This window comes from Oryzias latipes, chromosome 1 (genome assembly GCF_053564925.1).
Source record: "Oryzias latipes strain Hd-rR chromosome 1, Olatipes_Hd-rR_3.1".
In the NCBI taxonomy this organism is placed as follows: domain Eukaryota; kingdom Metazoa; phylum Chordata; class Actinopteri; order Beloniformes; family Adrianichthyidae; genus Oryzias; species Oryzias latipes.
In genome coordinates this window covers 39,852,799-39,871,318 of record NC_136237.1, presented here as the reverse complement: position 1 = coordinate 39,871,318, position 18,520 = coordinate 39,852,799, and the positions used below count along the sequence as shown (strand labels likewise).

The 18,520-nt window shown below is 38.5% G+C and overlaps 1 protein-coding gene across 5 annotated transcripts; it reads right to left on the bottom strand.

The window, feature by feature from the left end:
- Nucleotides 1–68: 68 nt before the first annotated feature.
- On the bottom strand, nucleotides 69–18,461 carry ero1b (endoplasmic reticulum oxidoreductase 1 beta). 5 transcript variants are annotated; one of them, XM_023954348.2, is made up of 16 exons: nucleotides 17,912–18,461; nucleotides 15,294–15,413; nucleotides 13,370–13,453; nucleotides 12,373–12,414; nucleotides 10,036–10,118; nucleotides 9,096–9,169; nucleotides 8,428–8,548; nucleotides 8,115–8,161; nucleotides 7,696–7,707; nucleotides 7,591–7,617; nucleotides 6,517–6,609; nucleotides 6,154–6,400; nucleotides 4,822–4,891; nucleotides 4,337–4,423; nucleotides 2,624–2,757; nucleotides 69–2,338 (listed from the first exon to the last, which is right to left on the bottom strand). In XM_023954348.2, exons 1-16 carry the CDS (start codon nucleotides 18,071–18,073, stop codon nucleotides 2,278–2,280), a joined length of 1,464 nt encoding a protein of 487 aa, XP_023810116.1. In that variant the 5' UTR covers nucleotides 18,074–18,461; the 3' UTR covers nucleotides 69–2,277. The 5 variants fall into 5 exon arrangements, 4 of the variants coding, with proteins under 4 accessions (XP_023810116.1, XP_023810115.2, XP_078803641.1 ...); XM_023954347.2 differs by lacking the exon at nucleotides 17,912–18,461 and adding an exon at nucleotides 16,896–17,244; XR_013656060.1 differs by lacking the exon at nucleotides 17,912–18,461 and adding an exon at nucleotides 16,896–17,268 and having other exon boundaries at nucleotides 7,591–7,712.
- Between the last annotated feature and the right edge of the window lie 59 nt (nucleotides 18,462–18,520).

Genomic DNA, 18,520 nt, shown 5'->3' with positions numbered 1-18,520 from the left:
ACTATAGGCTGCAGCTATAAAATTTCAAAATAAGAGTTTAAAGAAGAAAGACACGTGATGAGATGTGCTTCTGAAGAGCTGCCCTTTTCTGATGTTTTATTTCCGATTTCAAACAGGCAAACTTCACACTGACGTCCACCTTCCTTGATCCAGACAAGAAGGATAGAAATGAAGGATTCGACAGCAACATAGCTCTAAAGTGGTGCACAGCAGATGAGGATAAAATCAAATGAAAAACAAACACAGTTCCTAAAGTCATAAGTGAGAAAACAACAAAAATAAAAAGAAGGCAACGTAAAAGGTCTTTGGCCCTTACAATGGCTGCACAGTTGAGCAAAACAAACAAATTATATTGAGAGGAAACTGAAAGCTGACCAGAACAGGAGTTCTTCCTGACTAGAACAGAAGTTTGCAGAAGAGTTTGAGGGACGAAGACGTCCGAGCTGCCAGAAGGTTCAATGAAGTTTTGCCGCCTGGGAGGAAGATTTCCTTACAGCGGTGCAAAAGAATGACACAGAACCAGCAGCCATGTAAGCAAAACACAAATGGTGAAGTCTTGTTTTTTTCCAAATTTGGGTTTCCTATCGTTTTTGCATTGATCTTTGTAACATTAAACATACCATCCAACATGATAGCAAAACAAGAAGATTTAAACAAAGTCTTTTTATCCACCAGGAATGTTCAGAGTTCTGTTATTCATGAGCAAAACATCTGAAGCTTTTACTTTTGAGACAATCTAGAAGAACATTTTTCCTTTAATGACTCCCAAGGATTTCCGCAGGCAGCTTCGCAGAAACATCTCGCTACACTGATGAGACACTTTTTGCTTGTTTTACGTAGGTTGAAAACTATAGAAGCAGCGAATAGTTTACATGGAAACGTGACCGACATAAAAGTCAGCTGACGAGCTATATCAACAAGTCAGGAAGATAAATAAAAATCGTTCATGATGAGAACATTACAGAGTAGTCAGTATGAAGCATGGAAACCTCCCGTCCCCTCAATCTAAGTATTCTCAATTTGAGATTATATGGATTCAAAAGAAACACAGGAGCAATATCATTCAACAGAACCTCTGTTTTCCTGCTCGGGTGAATCTTTTCTCAACATTGTTTCAACAGCAGAAAGACAGAAAACGCCTCTTTCCTCTCAACATAAATAATGAACATCTGCTCTCAAGGTTTAAAAATATATATATATATATATATATGTCTCTATAGTTCAGGATCCTATAGGGGATTCTGCTCAAACAGATGCAGCTCAGATCTGCTTCTTTGATTAGCAAACTTTTCTAGGAGTTTTATGTTTTCCTTTTTCACATTGAGGCACTGTTTTCTGCTAGTAAGCACATGAATATCAGCTTAACTGATGCCTATAGCTGGTAAAATCTGGACTAACATAACAATTAGGCCTCTTTCAGTCCAAACGCTCCTCACTGAGCAGATTTTTGCACAGAAAATTCTTTTTAACAAAGATGCATTTTTAATATTTAGCCCACCTTTTTAAATTCCTAAATGTTAGCAAAAAAAAAAAAAAAAAAACATAAAACGAATAAAATGTTATTTCTGAGGAGTTTTAGAAGCAGGTTTGTGTTTCTGTGATTTCCTGTTCCTTATATACAAGCATGAAGATGAGCCAAAGCACTTCTGAGAGTTCAGTCCCATCCTGAACTGCTCTCTATGATGTTTACATATATAAACATCTAGATTTGACGCTTGAGATCAATGTAGAATCTTCCGCTGAAAACGCTCCATCGGGTCTTAAGTTCTTCTGAATTCTTCAGACTAAAATCTGCTGAGAAATTACCCACCCCTCCCCAAAAAAGGTTAGAGTCCACGGTCGGCCATCTTTAAACTTTCATTATCATGGGGTGAGGCAGGAGCTGACGAGCTGAAGGGGATCATAAATATGACATCTGTCATTTGGTTTGTTTCTGGTCAGTCTTATTCCTTCCTTTTTTTTCAGGATTAACTTCAGGAAGAAGGAAAAAAAAAGTCCTAACTGAGCTGAAGAGCAGAAGAAGTGCCAGGTGAGGATTTTGGAACGTTTTGGAATGAAGGCAGTAAGAAGCAGAGAAGTTACCATTCATGGTTCACTTCAGGAGGACGTCACGATGAAATAAAAACAAAGTCAAACAGATTGTTGAGATCAGCATAAAGGAGAAAAACGGTGATTGGCTGCTGCGCCTGATCTTCACAGCAGAAGTCTGATTTGGGGCGAGAGGTCGGACTGCTGCGTTGCTGCGCTGAAGAATGGTCAGAGGGCCTTCTCCTCCTGTTACCCCTTTTCCTTCAACATCAAGCGGAAGTTATGGAGCTGGTGTATACTGGTGGATAACCTGCAACATGAATATGCAAATTTCTGATTCATCTTTTAATTTGATGTTACATTTAAATTGATGCCTTAGTCACAACTTCCCTTACGAGGGGATAAAGGGCGTCTGTGGGAGAAAAATGGTCCAAGCCTGTGCAGGTAACACCGTGGCGGTTCTACATTAACTTACTCCCCCAGGCATGTAACCCAGTACTACAACCCCCCCCGGACAACCCACCTACACGGGTCAGCCCCTCGTATGGGTGCGTGCGGCTAAGGCATGAACTGGTGAAGCGGTGAGGTCACGTACCTGGCGAAGGCGTTTATTAAGGCCACAATTTCGTGCCTTGTGAGCTGGAACCCCTTCGACGGGCTGTGCTCTGGAAGGTTCTGGATCTCCTTCTCGGAAAAGAGGATCTTCAGCGCCGTGCCCAAACCCTGAGTCTGCGTCAAACACACATGAGCAAAGGAGCGTTTGAATCCAGCTGCTCTTAAAGCAAGGAGCGGAAAACTTCATGGTTGAATGTAAAGGGTTCTATATGAACAAACTGTGAGTTTATTTGAAGGGAAAGTTGATTTGGTTCAGGCAGGTTAGTCATCTGTTTTATAAGAACCATGCATAACTTGTTGTATTTTATTAATAAAACTACAATTATTAATACATTTTCAGAAAAGCTTTGCTAGACACCAAAACAAAAAAAAGGATCAAATCAAAATGCAGTCAGATCATCCTCATTTTCAAACAGGAAATAGATTTTTGATCCTGCTGCTCTTTTTCCTGTTTCGCTGGGGGGGGGGGGGGGGGGGGGTTGGTTTTAAGATAAGAAGTCAACAGGGGAAGATTGGTCTAAGGGCTTCATATTCCGCTTTGGAATCCTAAGAATAAGACTTTTGAGACACTTGGACCCCAAAGCTCATCATTTCTGTGCAGACTCCAGGCAGAGTTCAATCATAACTGGACCAAAAGTTCAAACATTCATTTCAAAAGACAAATTCTATTAGAAACTTTCAATAGTCTGAAGCCAAATTTCAGATTTTATTTCCTAATTTTCATCATGTCATGTCATTTTATGATACATTATGTATCAACAAAAAATAAAAATAAAATAAAAATCACGGTTTGGATCGGTAAAATGGAGAAAACAACGAACAAAAGAAAAGAAAATTAAAATCTACAATTTTTTTAAAGCTTCAAAACATAGATATAGTATATGTAAAGTACTTCAAATCATACACACACAGAAACAAATGCTTTATAAAATTATTTGCTCATTTAGGCCTATTTATAAAGAATAAACATTAATGAGATCTTTGAACTCGAGATATTTGGTCATATAAAAGATACCCATATAAACAAAGCTGCAGTACACCTGTGTGTCCAACTGAGGCGAGTAATCCGTACGGATCATCCGTGATCCGTTGCACCCCTAAAAAATGGCGGTCAATATCGGAGCTACAGTTTTGCGCCAGATTCCAGCTGAGATGGGGAAAACGAAGACGTGCATTAATGTATTTGTCTAAAAGTGGATCCATCAGAATGGGGCGGAGAAGAGAGACGTCAACCCGCCATTTCAGCTGCTGCGTCACAACTGAGAGCTTTTTCAACAGTATTTGCCCCTGATTCACTACAAACTGAATAAAAAAATACTCTTTAAGCTTAACTTATTCTATACATGCCCTCCGTCATCAGAAAAATGCTACAAGGACATGCTAAAAAAACACAGTTTTCATTAGAGTGGGTCTTTGAATTGTGCTTTTTTTTAAATACCAACTGACTAGTATTCAGCAAATGAAAGCAACTGTGGGGTCAGAGGTGAAAGCACTTTGCTTTACCATTAGATCAGAAAGAATAAACTTCACCTGCTACTGTAATAAAAATCTTAGAATAAATTTCAGACACCTCAGAGGCTCACAGCTGAGTGTTCTGAGTCAAAACTCAAACCTATTCTCTCTTGTTGTCAAGCTAAAGAAGTTGCTAAAGTTTGATCTAAAAAAAAAAAGACGTGAACATCGACAGCCTCACTTGCAGTTTGCCCCACAGTCGACATTTGCTGCAGCCCACACAGTCCATGATCCTGGAGATGTTTTTGAAGTGGAGGCGGAATTCCTCCTGAAGAAACAAAACATTCCGATTTTAGAAGGACATCCCAATAAACCATATTCATAGTGGCTCAAATAAATGTAAATCCAGAGCCACAGATTGGACACATGCTGTGCATTCTCAACTTTACTGGATGGATAAAAGATAAATAAAAATAAAAGGTTAAATGAAGTAAAACCAAATATACCCTTCCCAAAATATACTGAACCCTATAAACATAAAAAATACAAATAATACTAAATTAAGACAAACGTTCTTAATAAGTGAGATATTTTATTAACATTCTAGATTCTCGTAGAACGACCTGCTGGTTTAACTTTAGCCCATGTTTTCTAAAAAAAACTACTATTTTTAAATGTTGAAATGTCTTAAGTCACTGAATGACAGGAGCTTCCTCCATGATTTACCTTTAAGGTTTTGGCTTCTATTTTGTTTCCAGCAAACATGGACTTCTCATCAAAATGCATCGGGAAAGTTCTGGAAAAAGAAAATACAGCAATCATAAGCAAGTCCTAAAACTTCTACTTGTTCAAGTCATTTCAGAAACATTGAGAAAAAACAAAAATATAACAATAACATTCTTTAAAATACAGAGTTTATGATAAAATGATAAAGATAACTGCAGCAATAAGCAGGAGGATTAGCGAAAGATGGCTGATTTAAAAAAAACAAAACCTTTTTTTACATTAATACCGTTCTCTGGCTTAAATACTGATTTAAATGGGTTTTACAGCCACTGGAATATTAGCATTTAAACATTTTCAAGCATTTTATAGACGAGACGCCATTAGTGGCTGATGACATTTGGAAAAAAAAAGGCTAATTAGTTGGGAAAAAAACAAAACAACTATTTTGGCTATGCCTAAAAAAGAACATCAGATTTTTCTGTGAATTTAATTAAATAGTTTTAGACGGATTTCAGAAAACAAAAAGACTTTTTTATTTGAACAAGCTGAATGACTTTTCTAAGCTGGAACAGTCTGAATAAAGTCACCACATCCCACCTGTGGTCTGTCAGTTTCTGTCCAAGATGATCAAATTAAGACATTTTCATGGCAGCGTCTTATTCAGGATATGAGCTGGAATGATGTGGTGCATTTACATTCAGTTACTGACAGTCTTTTTACTTGTACAAGCTTCCGTTTGGTGAGGTCATCAGGAGGCGTGGCCTAAACGTTCATGGTTACGCAGCTGACACTCAATTATATGAGGCAGTGTCTACCGACGACATGTGACCCATTCGTGACCTTCTCCGATCATCTTTTGATCTATTGAAATGTGTTCCTAGTAGTCTTTTCATTATGATTATCCGGTTATACGGCACTGTTTTTCCGGAAATAGTTTAATCGTTTCTGTAGAGCGCCTGTGGTTCAGTAGAAATTCGCCTCTCCCGCTAGCTCAAAGCTTTCCCCACCCCCAACCTAACTTAACCGATGCAAGAAAAAAATTGGCGAGCAATTTTGGAGCCTATCTGGATTTTATTACATTTTTACTGTTGTTTTTCATTCATTTGTTTATTATTTTTTTCATTTACTTGTTCATTTTGTGTCAGGCACTTTATGGTGTTCTATAACCAAAGTTGAATTTAAATTTAAACCCAACACCTTTCTCTCTGTAACTCTGAAGTTGTGTTGGTCAGAATTATTAATCTGGAGGTTTTGGCTCCAGCTGATCAACATTTCCACGATTCAGTGATATTTTGCTGCGGCTTCAGTTCAGAAAAGGTGCAGGATCCTTACTTGATCTTGTTAAAGATGCTCAGCAGGAGCTCCTTGGTTTCTCCGTCCTCCTCAGCGTTTCCGGTGTACAAGTTGACGATGGCTCGCTCGAAGTACGGCGCCACCTTGTAGAGAGCCCGCAGCTCGATCAGGTACAGGAAGTAGAGGTTTTTGAGCCGGCGGGTTCCCTCTCCCTTCGTCTCTGCCGTGTCAAAGCGGAGGCGGAACTCCTGGATGTTAGGGCCCCAAACCGCCCGGCCCCAGCCCTCTGTCAACACAAACACCACCTCCTCACGTGAATCCGTCTCATTTGGATGATTCCAATCGTTACAAATTCTTATTTGACGACTGGCAGGTATAAGACAAAAGAGACGTGAGCTGTACCGTCCAGCAGGTACTCCGCACACAGGTGGATGTTGATGCTGCTGTGGAGGCCGGAGATGAGACGGTAGAAGACCCTTTTCTCCAAACACAAACCTGGGAGATGGTAAACATTAATGTTCACAACAATTTTTTCTAGCTTGACATAGTTGCTCCATGCTAATTTTTGCTACTTAAAAGTTTAAAAAGTATCCAAAACCATACATACAGTGGGATTATTTGGGACACATTTGTCTTTCAGGCAAATAAAGTACAGATTTCAACTTTTGAAATCAGTGTGGACTTTTAATTTTCATAACAAAAGATTTTATAGTCAAGATTGAGACCAAAAATCTGGAAGAAACTGTGTTTTTTGGTTACAACGGTTATCGCGTTGAGAGGTTTAAGCGGTGGAGAATTTATGAAAGACACATCTCCAGAAAGAAATTAAGGAGATGTTACTGGGCAGCTTTTAATCCAATTTATCTAACTATCTTGTTTCATCAAACAAGAAGTTCTTGAAACTCATTTGGTTCAAATTTTGGTTTCTTCCATCGTACAAAAATTGGGTTTCTTAGAAACCTCAAAGAGTCACAACAAATCCTCTTTCCCTGCCTTCATAATGTGGTTCTCCTCCTCATCAATCCTCTTAAATAGTTATCTGCTCTGACGTGGTTTTGCCCTGCAGAGATTTGAAATGTCACTTTTGTTTAATGTCCTTCCTGAACAACAGGAATGTCTCACTTCTGAAGTAAAAATCAGCCTTTACCTCCAAGAGTTTTTGCAGGAAAGATTTAATAAAATAAAAATACTGACTGAAGTCTTAAAATAGATGAATTCCTGCTTGAAAACACATAAAGTGCCACTGAGCAGAAATGTTCTTCACTTTGGTTTGACAGTCTCTCTTCCGCTGTGAAGTTACATCACTTCTGGTATTGGATTTCTCTCCCCACCACTTCCAGATATGTGTGACGCAACCCGTTCAAAGATCCCAGCCAACGCAGACGCAGACAACGCAGACGCAGACAACGCTCGGGCTTCCTTCCTGATGCATTGAAGGAAACTAGAAATGTCCCACAAATATCAGGAGAGCCTCACCTTCAAGCCAGTCGTAGAAACCTTCTCCTGCAACAAAGAGGAAACGGCGGATTGTTTGACACGACTAAACGTACGTTGATGTAAAAATGTGTGTCTTTCACTCACCATCATCGTCTCCTGAACTCGTGGCAGCAAAATAAAAATAAAAAAGGGAGAAGAAAAAAACTTTGATTCTTTTTCATAAAAAACTCAAAACTGGATGTAAACAGAAATATAGTGTTTTCAAAATATGTTTTCAGTAACTAAATACAACCAGACACTAATATAATAAAATATTTGTAGTATTAATTTGCAAAACAATAATTATTAACATCAAAATAAAAGATTTTCTGTTCATTTTTTTCCAAATATATTCCAAAACAACACAATCGCTGAGGCTGAGCAGCTTTTCCCAGATGTCTGAGGCATTGACCTCTTTGCTTACTCAGCAGTGGTTAAGACATCCAGGAATTGAATGTGATTGTATGAGGAACTACAGCGGGACATGCGAACACGGCCGGCAGAGGCCGACGCTTCAGACTCACCTCGGCTGGGGGCCAGAGGGTTCAGAGGTCGGTACACTGATCTGGGTCTGTGGGTGGAAAAACAAACTGAAGTGAAATCATTTAAGATGACCCTCCCCAAAAAAAAAATCATTCTTCTTGATATTTTTAGGAATTTAACAATCTGTGTTCTGTGGTTTGTTTGTAAATAATAAAAGGCAGTGTGCCCATTTTTATTCCTGTTCTCAATTTAAAAAAAAAAAATAGTAAACAACAATAAAATAATTTTGACCGGAGTAAAAAAAAATCAAAAAGCGTGGATGTTGTGCTGTGAGGACGCGTCCTTTGGCCTCACTTGAAGCAGTTTTCCTCATAGATGCTGTTCCAGACTCTCCAGGCAGAAGGACCTTTGTAGCCGGTGTATCTCTCCGGGTTCAGCAGCAGATCCACATATTCTGCATCTGGAGACGTCTCATCTGAAACACAGGCCACACTTGGCGTTTAGTAACAGCAACTGGAACCTGTTTGTTTGGTGACGGCATCGATGTGAAGGCGGAAAAAAAAAAAAAGTCTTTATTACTCAGACAGCTGCTGTAATCAGATTACACTGTTCCTTCTTTAAGCTTTGAGAAAGCAAACTCTGCACTTTGACAACTAAATAAATAATAAATAAAGTTAGAGAATGGCTCCCCTAGTGGTTACTTGATGAACTGCAAATCTCCTAAAAGAATTGTTTTGGAATCGATTTCAATCCAAAACTTTCTGAGACTTGACCCCAGTTGGCCAAAATTAGCTCCTTAATCATCAACAATGAACAATGTTGTACAAATTAAAAAAGCAATAAAAATATTCTCTGCAGTTTTAAAGGGCTTTGGAAGCTAAACCATACAGAATTTAGTGTGCTTTAGATTAAAGATAGAAATACAAATAAAAAAGAAAGTTTCTAAAACAGACAAGTGTGCAATAAAATAAAATAAAAATATAAAAAACAACAGCAACAATAACAATTTTAATAATCCTCACCATCCAGCTCACAGAAGTGATCCTGAGCATCGTCATGTCTTGTCCAGTCAGCAAAAGCTTCTTTACTTTGGTTACTGTAGCAGGAAAAGTATTGAAAATAAAGGTTGTTATTAAGAATGGATGACATTTGTAAAATAAAATCAACAACATGCAACACATTTTTTTGTAAAGTTACATAAATGTACACTAAAAATACATTTTCTTGTAAAGTACTGCCAATTATGGAAAACTAATCCGGTTAACAGAGACGCAGATTTGGGAAGCGTTTTGGATCATATCTGGAGGTGAATCAAGAAACCAAGCTGATTAAATCAGATCTAACAGTTTTCACTTTTCTCTTAACATTTATTTGATATACTTAAGAGGAGTAAAAATAAATAAACCTTTTCCTTTAAGTCTATATTCATTTTCAATGTTTTAACCAAACCCAAATACAAAAAATGAAATGGATCTCTGATAGAGTTACAGTAAAACTTGAATGTGCTCTAATAACCCAGTCAAAGTGGGGAACCTGGTAAACCTGAACAAACTGATGCAAAGTTACAAAATAGAATAAATAGAAAGGTGTTGGTGTGAGCTGCAGAGGACCTTCCAGGTGTGAACGAATGCACCATTTTACATGTGTTGAAGCAGTTTCCTGGAGTCTAATCAGATCTTAAAGAACCAGAAAACTCTACGGACAAGTGTTTTTAAACAACACAGGCTTCATTTTCTGTTTTTCCAGTTATGCCAGGCGAGCAGCTGTATTGTTGTATTTCTGCACAAACTTGTAGGAATTGTAAAGTCTGATCAGCTTCCAGTACGGATCTGGCAGCTGCTTGAAAGAAAAGGAAAGTTTTTCTAAGGAAACGTTTTCGGCTCTGAAAATAAGCGGGTCAGTTTAAGGGGGGGGGGGGGGGGGGGGGGGGGGGGGGGGGGGGGGGGAGGATCGCGGTCTCACCTCAGGGTGCTGTTGATGGCTCCCAGCTCTTTGGCCTGCTCACACTCCTGCATGTCGACCATGGTGCTGGGCGCCTGCGAGTACTGAAACAGAGTTGGATTCATAACGTCAGTGACATGGCTGCAGAGATTTCCAAAAGTATCGGAAAATGAAGACTGAACGGCTGTCAGACACATTTTCCTATAACTGTAAAGACAGGATCATATGTTTTTTAAACAGTTTTTGTTCTGATTTAACTCAAAGCAAGTCTGAACCTGAAACATCAGGTGTGCAACTTTGTGGCTTTGAAGACAAATGTCAAAAACCGTAAATTGTTTTTTTTTGCAGTTTTAGTTCTTTTTGTTAGCTTATTAGGTTTTGTGGTGGATTATTATTAGAATATGCTTAAAACATGTAGTAAGTTCTGCAGCACAACACTTTAGCTGCTGTCTAGAGGAAAAGTATTTAAAGTTTGGAATTTATATTTATTTAGATTTTTTTTCTAAAATTGAAATTTGAACTTGATGTTTTGTAATGCTTATATTTAATAGTAAAAGGAGAATAACGAAGGTGCAGCAAAGTTATACTGATAGAAAATTTTCTACATATTTTTATTCAAGTAAATCTGCTGCAGCAGGAGGATCTTATTTAACACAGGGGGTATTTTATTTTGAAAGGAACTTGTAAATGCGGCTTTTAAAAATAAAAAAAGGATATATATATATAGGAAAAACATAACATTGATATACAATTGTAAATATCTCACAGCTACATTTCTATATGGATGGCTTAATGGCTACAAAAACAGCCTTTTAAGTTGCACCGGTAATGTTAGGCTGGGGGTGTGAGGGGCTGTAAGTTAGCAGGAGAGTGTGTAAACAGAGAGCTTTCAGCAACTGGGGGGAAAGCTAAAGGGGGGGGGGGGGGGGGGGGTCAATGGTCCCGCCCACAACTAGAATTTGCAATGAACTACTGCCGCTCTGCAGAAACTATGTTCTTAATAACTACAAAGGCCTTTTTGATTTGGGGTAAAACGGCATAATGAAAGCGACACAGGATAATTACACTTTAACCCTTTGGAGGCTGGAACCCCATTCACACAGGACAACAGTTAGAGGTTTTGATGGTAAGTTTGCATCATCCAGGTGACTTTTGCACCAACACAGTCGCGCTCGACTGAGACTGAAGATGCTTCAGCATTGGACAACAAACATGAGCAGACGGCAGGTTAACATTCAGCTCTCAGCGTAGAAAACGATGCTCCTCCACAGAACAGTCTGCTTGTTCGGTCTGGATTCGTCTGCAGACATGGGAAGAGCTGGAGCTGATACAGCTGGTCACACGCTGCACCACAGAGGTCACAGCAGCTCCATAGGTGCAGGGACGGGCATCAGCTGGGTTCAGCTACTGGCTGCACGCCCGTCATTTTATGTGGCTTTGAGCGGCAACATTTCCATTCAGCCAAAAAAAGATGATGGGGCTGATTTTTCACACCAACATTTACTTTTAGGAGTCTCTAAAAATGATCATATTAGCATCGAGTTGATTAGAGATTTCTGTCTCAGAATCACAACATCATCTATTTTATAAAACTTCACATTTAGCTTCATTAAATGTCTTTGTTTTTTTTTGGTTTAGGTCAGCTGACCTCACATGAAACGGCAACAGGAACGTTGCAGATTATTTATTCATGCACAGAAAACAGAGTCACGCCACTGACTGCACTCATGCAAAAGAGCAGCCATTCCAGTTGGGCTTTTCCTAGCAGAAACAAAAGGGTAAAAGCTTTTTTTATGTTTGTTTTTGGAAAGATTTCTGACGATCAAAAACAAAAAAAATAACTTACGTTTATGGAGTTAAGTTTAGTTTTATGGAGCAAAATGAACTTTTCTGATGAAATGTTCTAAATGTAAATTACTGCAAACATGCTATCAAATGAATGAACTCAGTAGGGGTGGGATTATATAAGCTTGCTTCTTCCCACTCCTTTTCAAGCAATAAATCAAGCTCTACTTAACTTTAGTTAATGATCACTGTATTTAATTAAGCAAATGTGATTTAAGTGACTTTTTTGTGTTGTTTTATTTTTTGTCTTTTTAAACAATGCTTTTCAACATTTCAGTAACGAGTTTGATAAATGTGTGTAATTTCTTTATTGCTTTGACTATAATGCTTGAAATAAATCAATAAATCAAAATCAAATCAAATGAAATCAAAATTTTGTTTCTGGATTAAATCTGTTCGACTAAGTTTTTAGGACTATTTTTTACAGTTTCTAAAGAAAGTAAAAACCATATATAAATGTATCCAATGGAAATGCAGAAATATAAAGTAAATACTTTTGTTATTTACTTTTACCTTGTTGTAGTTTCCAGACTTAATGCCGTCAGGGACTTTACTCTGTAGAACAGATTGGCAGATACACAAAAGGACATTTAAAGAACAAATACTGTGTGTGTGTGTGTGTATTTCTTTATCTTCTGTTACTTTTTCATTTTATAAGTCATATATATAAATATACATGTATATACGTGTGTGTGTTTGTACATAGATATACATTTCTTTTGTCCCATTTAGCTTGACTGCTGTAATTGAACCAATCAGAAAAATAAAATAAAAACTAATTTATGTCATGATCATTTCATGACATCAGAAGTCTGAGGTTTGATCTGCGAAATTACCGTATTTTCCGGACTATAAGTCGCCCTTTTTTTCATAGTTTGGCAAGGGGTGCGACTTATACTCCGCAGAGACTTATATTAGAACTAAATTGAAATAAATACATTGTTAACCCTCCTGTTATGTTCATTTGTGAGGAAAAGAGATGATGTTCCTGGGTCAATTTGATGTATGAGGTATGTTAAGTGTTAAGAGTATGTTAAGTGACTCAGAGAATCAGCAAACCTTTTTTTACAGTAAGATCTTGAAGGCTAACAACATAATATTCTATTTTCCAATGATTTCATAGATTCAGAAATGCAATAAAAATGACAACTGTTTCTACAAATACAGGATGAAAACAGAGTATTAGTTGGACAATGATGCTTCATGAAAGGAATAAATAAATAAGTATGAGAAAGAATTACTGTGAAATTATGAGATAAACAGTCTGCTATGATTGTGTCATATGAGTTTGTGCAAGTTATTATATCTTGGTCTCAGATTTTGTCAAATAAATTTCCCGTCAAAATGCGACTTATAGTCCAGTGCGACTTATCCGTGTTTTTATCTACTTTATAATGCATTTTTGGGCTGGTGTGACTTATACTCCGCAGTGACTTATAGTCCGGAAAATACGGTAGAAGGCAGATGTTGAACTAAAAGAAAGGCAGTGTGGCAGCGAGTGACCTCTGACCTCTGGGCAGGGCTCCACTTGGCAGTCTTTGATGGAGCAGTGTCCATCATCAGGCCAGAAAGGACACGGCCGCTTCAGGTTCACCTAGACAAAAGACAACCATCACGTTTGTTTCATTTCACTTTTGATGAAAATAAGGATTTAAAAATCACAATGAAAACATTCGACTTCAGTCGTCTCATAAAATGAAAAACAAAAAAGTTCAGACATGGCTGTTATGGAGGAAACGAGGTCACGTTGTCCGTCTCTGGCAGCTCCTCTAGTTACGATGCTTGAACTTAAAATAGAGCCGACCTAAACAGATAAAGGGTGGAGGTGTGGACTGATTTCTGCTGCATCACCAGCTCTTAAGGAGAGCGGGGTGTGATTTTCAGCATGGTACCTTCTCCGGGTTAAATCTGTAGCCACGTTAGGCGATAGTCCCCACAGCAGGAAAAACAGAGTCTGTGGCTAAGGGGGGCTCGGAGAAAACGCTGCACTTTTAAAAAGGATCCGTCATTCTGACACCACAGGCTCATTTCTGAGCTTCATGAGACCAGAGAGAGCAGACGGGATCGGTCTGAGCTGCAGCCCTTCAGCGCTGGCAGGCTGTGCTGAAGGGCTGCAGCTCAGACAGGTGGCCCTGCAGTTGCTGCAAAAAAAAAAAAAAAAACGACAGACGGAAAGACCACAGGTCCTCTTCCTGAAAAGTGTTTACGTTTTTTGTTCCAGAAACGTTCACTTCCACCACGACAGACTCGTCTCTGATGCCTCTTCAGAGGAAATGGAAGCAGCTAAACACTAAACCGCCACTGCAACTGTTCTCTGCTGCTTTAACTGGGGTTCAATTCCCCAGATAAAGATCTGTGTGCAGCTGAGCATCATGGAGCTTTGAGCCCCTGAACACCCTTAAAAACCACAAACTCCTCTTTCACATGAACGTTGTGCATCAATTTTGAAAGATGAATATTTCATAAGTGAGCTTTGGTCACCTCTGTGTTGCACAAAACGGTTTCACTCATTTCTAGGGCAAAAAAAACCAGACATATTGTCTAATTTAACAGCAAATATTTAGAAGTAAAAGTATTAAAATGCTGAACTTTCCCAGAGACCATAGCAGGACTTTTTCCTTAAATCTAATGTTTTCTCAGCAGTGACCCCCTCCAGACTTTTTCTTTTAACCTTTGTGTTGTGACTTAAACTGACCCACTACCATGTTTAGCTGTAGAGAAAATACAAAACCCTGTGCTTGAAAATGTGTGACTTTTCCTAAAGTGACTCCATAAGAAGTGACCTTTTGTTTTTGTTTAAGTTGTGAGCTGTACACAACTATACGGTACCAGAAAATGTCCAAAAGCCACACACAAAGTCAATGCCATTCACAGATAACACAAAGCAATCTTTTGTTGTTTTGTTGTGTTACAGGAAAAGTACTTTTATAACTTCCTTCCTGAAAAATATATAAGAAAAAGTGGACAAAGAAATTCCAGATCGTTTGTTTTTTCCTTTCAATATCAATAATGAAATACTTTATATTATACTAGAAATAATAAATCTCAACTGTGTGAAAGAAAACTGTTGGTTTGTGTAATAAAAGAAAAAAAGTAATGATGTTCACATATCTTTTTTTCCTGTGTTGTGCAACAAAAATGGCATAGAGTTGAATTCAGATGTTTCATCATCAATAGATTTTAGATTTAACATTCAATAAAGTTGCTTTATTCTGGGGCTTTGGTAGGGTTGATCATTTTGACATGTAGGATGAGGGGAGACTGTTAAGAACGCCCAAGGGTTTGGAGAACTCTATAATTTCAGTCTGGAAAGTCTGCGGTCTCTATCAGAGCGAGGTGTTCTGTTTGTTTTTTTACTGATAAGGAAAAACCTGGCATTTCTTTCACAAAGACAAGAGGACTTCAGCAGCAGCAGCAGCAGCAGCAGGTCTTACTCTGTAGTATCTGAAGTAGTCCCTCTCTGTCAGCTTCTTGATCTGAGGATAAATCTTGAAGTTGTTGAAGACGTCGATGCTCTCCACGTCGCAGAAGCAGTCATCCAGCACTCCTGTGAGCTGAAGCAGACAGGGCAGTTTCCACGACAACGTTAATATACGCTGATGGAGAAAAGGATGTCGGAAAAAAAAACTCTACCAGCTTATTTAGGAGAAACACTGTCAGACTTTCTTGTTACTTTACTCCAACAGAGACAAACTGTTTTCCACATCATGGAAGACGTCTCCATCAGAAGCAAATCGGTTCACGGCTTTACCTTTCCCAACCTGCCCCGTTTCCACAAAAGGGGGGCCAGACAACCCCCCTCCCTCATGCATAATACATTCTCCACTATTGTGGAAGCACACAATTGTGTTACCTGAACCCACACACACACATTCGCTGTTGACATGGCTAGCCTTACACAAATGAAGCACGGGGTGGGACTTAAACACCACAAATGAGGAGGCTCTGGGTTGTTTAATAAGTCATACTATAGGTCACTAACCCGCACCTGTGGTCTAAACGGAGCAAACAGCCTCTTTAATCTCTCAAATCCACCCATCAACATGGGTGGATATCACAGTTTGGGCTATATTACCACAGTAGGTAATTCTGCTTAGTCGGAGACAACACGTGTAAAGGGTTAGCTCAAATATTAGCGCAGGTTTTAACGGGTTAATCGAGAAAAGACTTTAAACACAATATAAACATAGAATGTTAAAGAACGACTTCTTAAGTTTGTAAAATAATATTGCAAAAATATAAAACACAAACAGATTACTGTTAAATCTGTTAAAAAGAAAAAAAATATTATTCTTCAGTAGGGACTAAATTCTTTCCCATCATCCTCGGGTTGAAAACACCTTAAAAAAAAAGCTTGAAGAAAGGATTTTACAAGAACTTCCCATCTGACTTCATTTGAATGGAGTTTGAATTTTACATTTTGATAAACAAATTCTGTATTTAATGTGAGACTCCAGATTAGAGAGTTCACCGATTGATAATAAAATCCTTAACCCCAAATAATGTCTGGAAGAAATGTTGTTGTATTTTAAATGGAAAATGTGACCTAACAGAAAAGAAGATTAAAAAAGGAAACTAAACATTCATAATAAATATATATATAGCTATTATCTTTTAAACAGTATTATTTTTGTTTTCCTAATATCTTTGGGACGAATTTTTATTTTATATAAACACATTTCTGTCTGTTAACAACAGGAAAGGTTAAATATAATGAAAAACAAAAGCAACACTTATTTGTTTACTATAAAATATGAATCCATTGTTCAACCAAATCCAGTAATACAACATAACATACTTTTATTTTTATGTCTTAGCCTTTTTATGAAAATTAAGGAAAACTCAATATTAGGAAAACATATAACCAACCATATGGCACCACTTATCACTTCTTAGTTTAGTATTTTAATGAAAAATAGAAATTTAATGACTTAAAAATGGAATTAACATAGGCCATTTTGACTCCAGCTCTTTAAATATGTTTAAAAAATATCGTCAAATCATAAATAAAGATTATAAAATAAAACTCGGCCGACCTCTGAGTTTAACAACCCAATGAATGTCAGGAAAGGGATAAAACGGCCTGTTCCTCTCAGCATCCTGCCCTTCCTTCCGATGTGTAGTTTCTCCCTCCTGGAATTATCTCCTGCTAAACTTATATTCCATAAGTCAGCAAACAATTCGGCCTCACTCCCAGACAAGTTGACATTAAACTGCTCCAGGCCCAACCCCGCAGGAAGCCCTGCCTCCAAAAAAAAATCAGCTGTCAAACTGAATAACCGCCTCCAACCAAAGCCGTCCGGTTTGTAGTTTATTTCAGGCCCCGCTGCGGCAGGCAGAGCGTAGTAGGTACGACAAGGAACTACAACTCCCATAAGAGAGCAGGAAACGGAAGAAACCAATAAGAAAACACCACGCTTTTTAACTTTGAAAAGGCAAAAACATAATTTGGAGAGAAAATAATTGACCAGATTATTAATTTACCGTAATTCTACTTTGAAAAATATGACTTGTGAACATTTTTCGTCACGTCATCATGTTTATTACAGCTAAAGTTTAGTGATGCGTACAATACAATAAACGTACAATAAAAAATACAGATATATATTCTTCTGAAATGGAGCAAAGCAAATAGTTAGAAATAACTGGGAAAAAAACAATTTAAATGTAACTCTGATGCTAAATAAAATACTGTCCAATGCGTAAAAAGTAATAAGTTACGTGACTTTTTTAATGTATAAATTATGGGTTTATGGGTCACATAGAATCAAACCTTTCATTTGATTGTGTTGATAGTGTCGAAAGTAGATGGATAAAATCTAAACAAACAAATATTCGTGTTTTTTCGAACGGAGAAAAAGCAGAAAACACCACAAAACAGCAGCAGGTTAGCATCACACGGACATGGTGACGTCAGAAGAACATGACTGTGTGGAAAGTGCTAGAAGACTTCCTGGAAAACAAGTCTTACATGTCTGCGTGACATTCAGCACTACGGCGGCTTTCGATCCGGTGTAACGAGAAAACTCTAACGGGAGGGCGAGTGACTTACATGGCAGAGGCAGCTCTGATCCTGGCCGTCCGAAGTTCTGTCGCTGTGCTGCGTTTGCGGTCTCCCGTTGTTGCTGCTGTGTTGAAACCAACAAAAAACAAAGTTCCCGAAGAACCAAACTGTCACCAAGCCACCAAGCGCTCGCGAGGTCAATTTCCACATCCTCCACCGCACCACCGAGTCATTGATCGGGGAACAAAAAAAAGAACGAGTCGGGGCGATGAGGAACTCAGTCCGGTGTGCGGGACAGTCGGCAGCTAGCTTGGCTGTAGCTGCGGGCTGCCTGCGTTTAGCATCCGCAGGCTAACAGCGGCGGCAAAGCGAAGGTGAAGTGATGCAACCCTCGTCTGAAAAGCCTCACAATAGCATTTTGGCACATGTCACTCGGTTCAAACATCTAATTGTGCAGGAAAAGGCGAAGATTTAAGTCGAAGTTTTCGACCGCAAACCTCCATGTCTGTACCGTGTTGACGTGATTTGAAAGAAGTTTCCTTCCGTTTAGAGATTTCAAAATAAGATGCCGACTTTAGTCCTCCATTATTAGTCGTTTATGCCACACGTATCACCAAACAATAAGATTACCACACAGGTACAGACCAACGGGGACTG